General features: G+C 38.9%; 1 protein-coding gene across 7 annotated transcripts in view; it reads right to left on the bottom strand.

The window, feature by feature from the left end:
• Positions 1 to 717: 717 nt before the first annotated feature.
• Positions 718 to 10,338, bottom strand: part of znf536 (zinc finger protein 536) — a 251,828-nt gene continuing 242,207 nt past the window's right edge. For all 7 annotated transcript variants that reach the window (XM_016679757.1, XM_016679755.1, XM_016679756.1 and 4 more), the window contains one exon: positions 718 to 1,907. In XM_016679757.1, the coding sequence (XP_016535243.1) occupies positions 1,753 to 1,907 (155 nt within the window). In that variant the 3' untranslated portion in view covers positions 718 to 1,752. The remainder of the gene's footprint in view (positions 1,908 to 10,338) is intronic.

The raw sequence follows: 10,338 nt of genomic DNA, 5'->3' as shown, positions 1-10,338 counted from the left end.
GATGTTGATCAAACTAAAAAAAAAAAAGTATTATATTTGGACTATACATACCGCATTAGACTATTTTTTCTCTGAGTTTTTTTTTTTTACCTCTGGGTTCACAAAAAAATGACAAACATTTCACAATGCCAAGGGACACACAAACACACGCTCATTTTAGTTAATTAGCTAGTTTTGTACTGTATAGGTTGGATTTATAATACTATCACAGTGCAAAATACTTCTGAGAATCCAAACAAATGAAAGAAATCAGAAAGGATAAGTCCCTCTATGCATTATGGATCTGTATATATGGGGGCACAGGAGACGATTGTCATCTTTTTCCTCTTTTTTCTCATTTTTTTCTCTCTTTTTTGATCAGTAAATGGACAAGGCATTAATGTACAGTACATATAAAAGTTCAAAATAAAGTCAACCCTACATCCTACAGTCTAGCACAGTTACATAGCTTTGAAGTAGCAATAACAGATGACTTGTAATCTAAGGCTATACACATTGTCTTTTTCCAGTTTTATGCTATTTTTTTCTCATCTTAAAGTAAATACATCAAACCATTTTCAGTAGTCAGTAACACTGTGCAACAATGATTGGTGGCAGTATTATACAAACATCTGCAACACTACAGTCCTCCAGGTTAGACATGAGAGATGAAGCAAAAGGGATGTAGGGGTTCAAAGAAAGAAAACTGTTCTTGCTCTTTTCGTTTTTTTGATTCTTTTTTTTTTTAATTCTTCCGTTTCGAACTTGAGAAGAACGGCGGCCGTGTGATTCTACGGCCAATAAACTATCGACACTCCTCTACTTTCCCTCATGGCAAACATTTTAAATGTCGACTTTGTCGCGCTGCTGTATATCTTTCTATTTACATCAAGCACCAGAGCTGCATTGAAAAAAATAAAGAAAACAATTGAAAAGAACAGGTTCTGTAGTGGGATGAAGGCCTGGTTATGGAGGGTGTTGAATTTATAGCAGTTTGAACGTTCCATCTTCGCAATCCTTACTAACACCGCCATCATCAAAAGCCAACCAGTCATACCTTCAGAACCATGTTGAAAAAAAGGACCATGTCTGTAGTTAGCCATGTTCAGCGTGAATGATGTGAGACATAAACAGGGAGTCATGGCAGCTGAAAGGAGAGGCGCGAGGCGCTAGTTTGACAGGAATGTGCTTGGTCTCAGTCAACAGTCTGCTAAAGTTTAGTTTCTATTCAGCAGTAGAATACATTCTACCAAGTACAACAGGATAATCTTCACTTTACAGGAAAAGGAAACAGATTTCATTAAGTTTTTAATACTTCAGTCCTAGTTACAAAAGATTTTTTCTAGCTCCAGGAATGTGTCGGTAATGTCAGAGCTAGTTTACAGGAAGTCATCTTCAGACAGGTAGTTTCATCCAAAGAAAAGAAAGAAGACCTGAAGGAAAACAGAAGCAATGCGTATAGGACAACAAAGACAAGATGCATTCAGACCACAGGAAACACAAAGGAAGGTTGCCATCATCTTGATAAGTGTGCGAGGATGCTTGCAAAAGTCATTAGGTCCAACTCGCAAATTCAAACACCGTCTTAGACGTCCCATTGAACAGTTCTCTCTTTCCATTCCCTCTGACGGTAGTTTTTTTTTTTTTAAATCATCTTAAATAAAGTCTCTGTTATAGTGTTTTCCTTCATTTAACCTTCATCCTCCTTCACCTCATCATCACCTTCATTGTCATCATTGTGGTCGTCGCTGAGCCTTGCTCTGGTGGAAGTTGTTAGTCTTTGTTTCCAGCATGGGCGTCCAGCCCCTTAGGCTCACCCAGGTTATGGTTGTTAGGGTGGCTAAGATCGTTGTTAAGCTGGTTGGGCTCGAGGGTCAATGCGGGGTCATGGGTCATGGGCTGGTCCTCCTCTCCTAGCCACAGATGTGCTGCAGCCAATGAGAGAACAAGAGGCAGATTAGCACTGTGAGCATGTGAACACTAACACATTCAAACTCTTCAGCATTGAATCTTGTGGTTACATTTCTGAATGTCAGCTTTCGCAGTCAACGTAAAGTTTTAAACATGAGTTTTAAATGTCACCTGCTGAAGATTAATCTGTAGACTACTAATCAACAACAGTTGACACTGAAAATTGAAACTGGACCAAGATTAAAGGGGAAGTTCACCGTCCCATAACAACTCTGCTCTCAAAAACATCAAAGTTGTTCATCTAAACACATGTTTAGGAATCTTTGAACCATTGTCTCATTGGAACTGCGTGATTATTTACACAGAAGCTTATGATTACTGACACAGGAAGTGAAGGTTGGAGGTAGTGCAGCACCAATAACCTTCCTGTATCAAACAAACCTGTGAGCAGAAACACCATCAATTTTCTGTTGGTGCACTGCTTCCTATCTCTGTTTACTGAATAAATAATCAACTTCTCTGTAAATAACTGCACAAAGCAGAACTGATAATGATAGTTTAAAGCAGTGGTGCCCAAAGTGGGTCCTGGAGGGCTGGCATCCTGCATGTTTCTCTCTGATGGTAGTAACAACCTCTATGGAGCATGTCAGTGTTCTTCTTAGACCTTCCAATGAGCCATCATTTGATCCAGGTGTGTTAAACCAGGGAGATAACTAAAGCATGCAGGATGCCGGCCCTCCAGGGCCCACTTTGGGCACCACTGGTTTAAAGGTTCATAACATAGTTTTGAAAAGACTACTTGTTCGAGCCACCAGTGCCAACTAATCTCAATGTCCACATTGAGATTGTCTAATGAATACAGTTTGAGAAGGATCTATTACAAGGATGGTAATAATATTAAAAAAAACAACAAAACATTTAATAATGTCTTTCTGTTCTGAGTTTTTTTCTGTCTGGCACAACTGTAGTGAGAAGATGTTTTTATTTTATCTTAGCGTTTTAAAATGTAGATGTCTGCTGTATTTTCCTTGGAAAAGTAACAAGTTTTGTTGGATAATCTGCAAAAGTAGTAAACTATTAATGATGTATCAGTGCCTTTCTTTGAGGTTTCATTTTTCTCCACACAAAAATCTGTGAAGAAGTTCAAATCTCAGTAAAATGACCTGCTTTAAAATAGTTTAGTCCGTGTCTTCTAAGTTACATAATCAGTTAATGATCAAAGGAAAGTTCAAAATAGATTGGCCCACATGCAAACTAGTGATTGATATGAAAATAGTTTAGTTGTCATTAAGTTAGTACATCTGGAACAGGAATGGGAAAGATTACGTGATCTCAAGTGGAGGGACTGTGTTAAGTCGAAGCAGCAGGTTCAGGTTTACATAGAACAGGTGATGAATCAGTTTGTAACTCGGGAATCTGGAATGTGGTCTGTCTTTTGGAGGAATGGGCTTCTTTCAGATTTAGATTATATGAGTTGATTATCTCAACTCATACCACTGGTCAGCCATGGTGAGTGACCTATCACTCACCATGGCAACGTGAAAGTGACATACAGTATGTCCAGGATTTCCTCTCTATTTGGTTGTTTTGGTGAATTCCTTAATGTTAGAATCTATCAGGCCTGTTGAACATCGTCAATCAGGTCAGATCAGATCAGGTGTCTCTGTTCTCTCTGGTCCTGTGGGTTCTGGTGGTGCTGCTGTCATTATCATTATCTGCTGTTTTATCATTTTTCTACCTCACACATATTCTGACACTCTGTATTATCCCTTAATTATAACTGGTGCATAACCCCTTATTCTGTGTCAGGACCTTTCAGTGGATTGAGGCATGAAGAACGTGTAGATCAAGGAATAAAGGGATGATCTGAAAAAGTGCAAGGAAAGAACGACCAGGACTTGTGGAACTCCAACACAGCACATGTTCTGCACTCTGGTATCTGCCTGATTATAGAATATGAGTAACTCCTCTATGGAGCCACTAATGCCCATTGGTCTACATTCTAGACATGGCTGAGAATTGGTTTCACATCTGAGGCTTTTCTACATGTGAACTAAATTAAATCCTAAACATTTATTCCAGATGCATTAAATGATTAGTCAGACCGTATATCTAAACTCCCTGTCATTTTATTTGCTTTTGTTAAGATTCCTTCTGCTTCCTGTAACAATCACTACGGTTTATTAGAGCAAGATCACAGCTTTAATAAACTGCAGCATCTATTGAATAAATCCACTGCTAATTGCAAACAGTGTTTTTCTGTCTCGCTCATAGTAGTGTACAAAGTGACTTCCTTATTTGAAGATAAATAAAATGTCTTCAAAACAGAAGCTGGAAATGCATTATAGTTATGACACCTGGGGTAGTAGTTTCATACGAGTTACAAGCAACTCACTTAACTCAATAAGCGTGACAAGCAGCGTGACAGTGTGTGAAAAGTGAGCAGAGTGATTCAATTAAAAAAAGAACTAAAAATAAAAATGAAGTATTGTAAAACAGCTGGAAACAGATAACTGTTATTGCGTCCAGAAGCACTGACAACCTTCCCCTCACCCCTCCTACACACACACACACACACACACACACACACACACACACATACACACGTCTGCATTTTCATTCCCTCAGCAACTTATTTGGAAATTATTTTGCAATAAAACATCACCAAGAACATTTGCATGTCATGCTCTTTTAAAACTGGCATTATGAATCTGACAAAATCAAATTAAAACACGAGTTTATTTGAGCCGCACTCTCTCCCTCTCTCTCTCTTTCACTCTCTCCTTCTCTCCATCTCTCTCTCTTCCTCTCTCTCCCTCTGTCTCTCTTCTTCTCTCTCTCTCTCTCTCTCACACCAGTACAGATATGGGTATCAGAATGAACGGAGTTAATAACAAGATAAAACATCTCTGAGACTCAATGCTGAGTAATAACTCTGCGGCCGTCTGTTCATTGAGGAAATGGCTCCAACATGAACTAACTTCCCTCCCGTCTCATAAGACTCTGCTTATGCCCTTCAAATTGCTCGGTTGATTAAAAAATAACACTAAAAAAAGTTTTCTTTTGATGTCATTAATATTTGTAGAATAAATGGTATATAGCCTTTGACTAGAATTTTATTTTATTTTTTTCAAATTCATGCTGCACTCACTATTCATTTCTGGACTAACATGATGTTATACACAGCTACTGCCACAAGATGGCAAACTAAGACAGTAAATGAGTCACTGGAAGCTTCCGGCAGCTTTCCATGTTGTTCATTTAACACACGTCTCCTTTAAAGGTTGTTTAGTCTCGGCATTGCAAAATTGAAAGTTGCACCTCAGTGAGAAGCTAATGTTGCTCTTTTAAAAGCCTTTCATTTACATTGCCAAATTTTGCCATGAGATTGTTTCTTTTTAATTTTTTTATTTAATTTGTTATTTATTCATTTATTTTTATGTGCAAAATCTGTCAAAGCTTTAGCAAAAGCAAAGTTTCCTTTCCCCCCCACTGAATCTTCAAAAAGTATTTTGCTTCTCCCCAAGGGCACTTCCTGCCTGTGACTTCCCTGTAAAGAAACTTCCTGTAACGAGCTCCAGATTAGGGCCCCATATTTGATTTTCACTGTTCATTAACTAAGCCACCTGGAATGTTATTATTTAAGCATGGTGCTCCTTCTCCCCAAACAACTGCCGCTGCGAAGGAGGGGTAAGAGATTTCCTGGCCAACTTTATAGGTTTAGCATAGCTTCCCCCCCACCATCACAGTTTTTAATTTCCCATTCGGGTAGACGGCAGATGCACCTAACAGACACAGAAAACCTGCCTGGCATTCATTTATCACATGAATGCAAGGCTTATCTCTTTGTTTTCATCAAAGCACCCTTGGGGGGTGGGGGGGGGAGTGAAGATGCAGTGTGCATACATGATGGTTATAAGATGGCAGCGTGATTCAGATAAACATACTTGTCACTGGAAATAATTTACAGCACATGCCACATTCCTATGTAATGACATAAAGGAGCAGGGCGCCCTCATGTGGCATTGTGTGAGATGGCAGATGGCAGGAGAGAGGGTGTGGGGATTTTGTGGGAGAGGACCTGGGAAAGCAAAACATATGGTGTGAGGACACCCAGCTCCAGGATCCATCCACTGTTAATACATGTGTCATGCTCAACAGAATGGATAAATGGGATGGAGGAAGGAACAATGGTGTACCACTTCACTCTGAGCCTGCGTGAGAGACCGCATGGGAATAAGGTGGTGGAGATATGTGTGGAAGTGTGAGCGGAAGAAACGTAGTCTCAAAGGATAATGTGGCATCAACTGCAGCTATGTGCATAAAAAAAAACAACAACAAAAAACAAACAACATTCAGTGTTTGATGATGTTGGAGCCAGGACATACGTCTGATTCATGTTCAGGTTCCAACAGTAGCTATTATATTTTTATTTAACCTGAGTATCTAAAACTCTCATTATATTTTATCAATTTAGATTGAATGAAATTGTGCTTTATGTTCCACATCTGCTCTGACTCCACATCAGCAAACTGTGTGGAGTTTGCAGGTGTGGAGACAGTGAGATTAAATCCAGTTTGTTGATTTATTTGGTTTTCAGTGGATGACTAAAAAAAATTAAAAGAAATTTAAAAAATCCAAATTTAAACACAACTCCAAAATAAATAAGCAAAGGCAGCTGGAGACATCCACACCAGGGCTACAACTAACTATTCCCCCCCCGATAAAAAATTCAGAAATAATAACACAAACAATGGCACATTCAGCAGATTTTTCATTTAACGACTTAATCATTTGTATACAATATTAAGAATATATGCAAATAAACAAATAATGTATTTTAGAAATTGAACATTTTATTGCCTAAAAGCATAGCCTTCCTCTAGCATTCGCTTTTTATATGTATCTATGTTAAATGCTAAATAGTTGTCGTTTTGCTGAAAGAAAAGCAAAAGGTAATTTGCTATTCACCAAAATTTCTTTTTTTTGAGTCTTTATAACAAATAATCAATTATTAAATTAGTTGAACACAATTAATTTGATTAATCATTTCAGCCTGTGTCTGACCCCTAAATATCATAAACCCTGATACACACAAATACTGCAAATATGATGGCAATAAGAGAAATGCTAACATTAGTAGCATTCAGCAGTCCTTCAGTGTGTTTCAATGCTTTTCCTATGTGAAAACACAGGATGAACGGTGGTTGAGGAGTTGGGGCGGTTGGGTTTACTGTGATCCCTACATGGTTGGTAATAAACTGTTTCTAACTTCTCTCCAGCTTCATGTCGTTTGCTGGCTTCCTTGGTTTCCACCTTTTCCAAATATCTAAAACAAATCTCTGAACATTTTCAGTTACACATCAACTCTAATCACACTGCAATACAACAAAATCATAACAAGTATTTTTGTCTCTTTTCTAGATCAAATATTTGAGTAAACTTAAAAAAAGTAAAGCTAATATAGAAGTATCTTTTTAGCAAAATAAATATGATTTGTTAAGTCAACGATTCTTGAATATAGATAAAAATGTAATAGTTCCAATGGCAGATTTTTCCCCCACATATACCAAGACATTTTTTAAAAAAATTAAGTGAAAAATATGCCAGTGGAACTTTTTTTTTTAACTAAACTTTTTTTTAAAGCATGTTCAAGAATTATTGACTTAAATGATTCCTTAATGAATAATACATTCCTGAGTGTATTTATCTTGCTGAGATGTTCCTTTTAAATTTGTTTTGTTTTATTGTAAGCATACAAAAATATCTGAGCTAGAAACTAGACCAAAAATTCCTTGTAAGATTTTGTCTTTGTATTGCATCGCCTCATGTGTGGACTTAAAAAGTTCAGTTTTGGCCTTATGTTCATTTAAACAAAATGAATTGTTTAAATTCACACAACGATATCAGTCGAAATATCAGACTGAACAGAAAAATGACAGAATATATCAAGTGTTGCCTCATCTGGACATGAGGTGTTAGACAGCCATGAAGGACCTGTGTGAACTCTGTCCATGCCGCTGGAGTTGCTCATGGCTGCTTTGTTCCTTCTCACAGGCATCTGGGCTCGACATTCGCAAAAAACTGTTGTTCTTGGCAAAGCCCCGGCTCATTGTACAGCCCAGCATTTATAAATATGTAAATATGAGCAGCACTAGGCATAACACAGGCTGCTTGTATACACTGAGGAGGAGCGGCGAGGAAGTGAGCGCACCCCTCGCCACCCCCCGCTCCCCCCTTCCCAAAATTGTATTTTTAGATGGTTTTAATGAATACAGGATGTTTATAGTTACCATTCCCTGTGATTCGCACAAAAGACTAGAAAAATCCACATCCATACCGCCAGCCCACCCCTCCTCTTTCACCCATCCCACCCCCCTCAATCCCTTAAAGCATTACTAAAGGAGAAGAGGTGAGGAAGAAAAAAAAAAAGAAAGAAAATTTGTGGTAAAACGCAGCAGGATTATTGTGCTCTCAGTCTGCTTTCAGCTCAGATCCTTATTAGACAAACACAGTGCGGTGTTAAGGTGCAAGAAAGAGTGAGGAAAACTCCCGCGCGCCGGTGAGGAGTGTGTGTGGCGCGAGGTGCCACGTGCAGAAAGAGAGACGACGAGATCTGCAAAGAGAAGGTTCCTCAAGAAGCCGCTTCAAGGCACGCCGCAATTTGTGTGTTATGCCTGCTCTTTAAAGTTGCCAAAATAATACAAAAGCCGAATCAATACGCACGAGAAGTGAGCAGAGAAGGTTAGCTGTTTTCTGCTGCCTGTGATAATTTGCTTTTTTTGTTTTTTCCTGCTTTTTTTTCTTGTCTGTGATGACTCTGTGTCAACTTGTTTTCTTTTTATAAACTCGCTTTTTGTTGTGCTGCAAACTCACGGGGTCTAGTGCGAGGTGATACCTATGACAGGATGATTTGATTCAGAGCAAAAGAGAGAGAGAGAGAAACTGGAAAAGACGGTAAAATATATATAAAAAAAGAATGATTGCAGTTGGGGGGAAATACAATGAAGTCAATGTTAGTGGCCTCTTTCTATCTTTTGCTGTCTGTCTCCAAAACTATTTCTGAGGCTAAAAGATTGCCGGCTTGATAATACCTCTGCTGAGCAATTTAAGCCCAAACACTCTGATGCTACAATCTGTCTTCTCTGCCTGATAGCGCTTTTCTCTCCTCTTCTCTCCAAATTACTTTCTTTCATATCTAATTATATTTGCTAATGATCTTATAAGAGAATAATGGAATGTGCTTGATCTATTACCTTTTTTTTTTCAATACATAAATACAATGCGGGGGGAAATGACTATTGGAGACAGGAGGAAATGTTTTTTTTATGTTTTGCATGAGAGCGAAAATGAAGCTGAGAGCTGCAGGGTCATTAATGGGTGATGAACGCAGAGGTCATCTCTCACATTCTCTTTGACATTTTTCTCATCTGACGTGCAGAGACAATCACAAGCTCATCCTCGCTCACTTCTTCTGCTGTGCTTCACTTTCTCTGCTCTAATCTTTCAGATATTTACCTCAAATCTCCTTGATCCTGTGATTGAGACAGAGCCTGGTGAGGTACCGGTTTGTTTATTTCCTTGGTGTTTTTTTTTTTTTTTTTTTTGTCAAAAATGTGGATAACATAGTAAAGATGACAATTTCTTGAATTAAATCTACAATCACTGACCAAGGCATCCATCTCTTACAGCTGCCTAATAATCCATGCAGGATTGCTGGGGAGGCGGGGTACGCCCTGGTCAGAGCACTCGTCTATCACAGAGCAACAGAGAACTATAACCACACACATACACGCACACACACAACTGAGGGCAATTTAGAGTGGTAAATTAACCTCAACATGCCTGTTTCTGAGCTGTGGGAGTAGTAACCTACACATGCAGGATTCTAACTCAGTACCTCCTTGCTGCAAGGCACCAGCCAGCGACTAACAGCTAGGCCACTCTGGCTAAGAATGCAAAGGACGAAATTCAATAGCTAGAAAGTTAATATGGATGGGATTGGGTACGAAAGCAAACCAGAGACAGTGATGAGGGGAAAAGCTGGTCAAGGACATAACTTAGTGCTAGAGCCTCTCCGCTGTCGTCTGACTCCCAGAAGCCCGAGCCCACTTGTGGTCATGCATTACGCTGCTTCCAGTCAACCCATGAGCCAACAGAACCCATTCCAAGGTCCGAGGTGCTAAAATAATGCTGGATTCAGATCTTAACTGCTTAAGCAGTTTGAACCGTGAGCTTTTCATTTAGTTTTTTTCTCTTTCTGCAGGTGTAGAGGCAGACTTCTAGGCTGTTGGTTAAATTCTCTCCTAAGAGTCTTTCTCTCCTCTACGCCTGTCTCCTTCTTCCTCTTTAAACCTTTTCCCAACCATTCTTCTTTTCTCCTATCTTTTCCATTTCTGTGTCTATTACATTTGAAACAAACCCAAAGCAGTTTCACATAAATTTTTT

The sequence above is a fragment of the Poecilia formosa genome, unplaced genomic scaffold, assembly GCF_000485575.1.
Source record: "Poecilia formosa unplaced genomic scaffold, Poecilia_formosa-5.1.2 Scaffold219, whole genome shotgun sequence".
Lineage (NCBI taxonomy): Eukaryota > Metazoa > Chordata > Actinopteri > Cyprinodontiformes > Poeciliidae > Poecilia > Poecilia formosa.
This window is presented reverse-complemented; position numbering and strand designations above follow the sequence as displayed.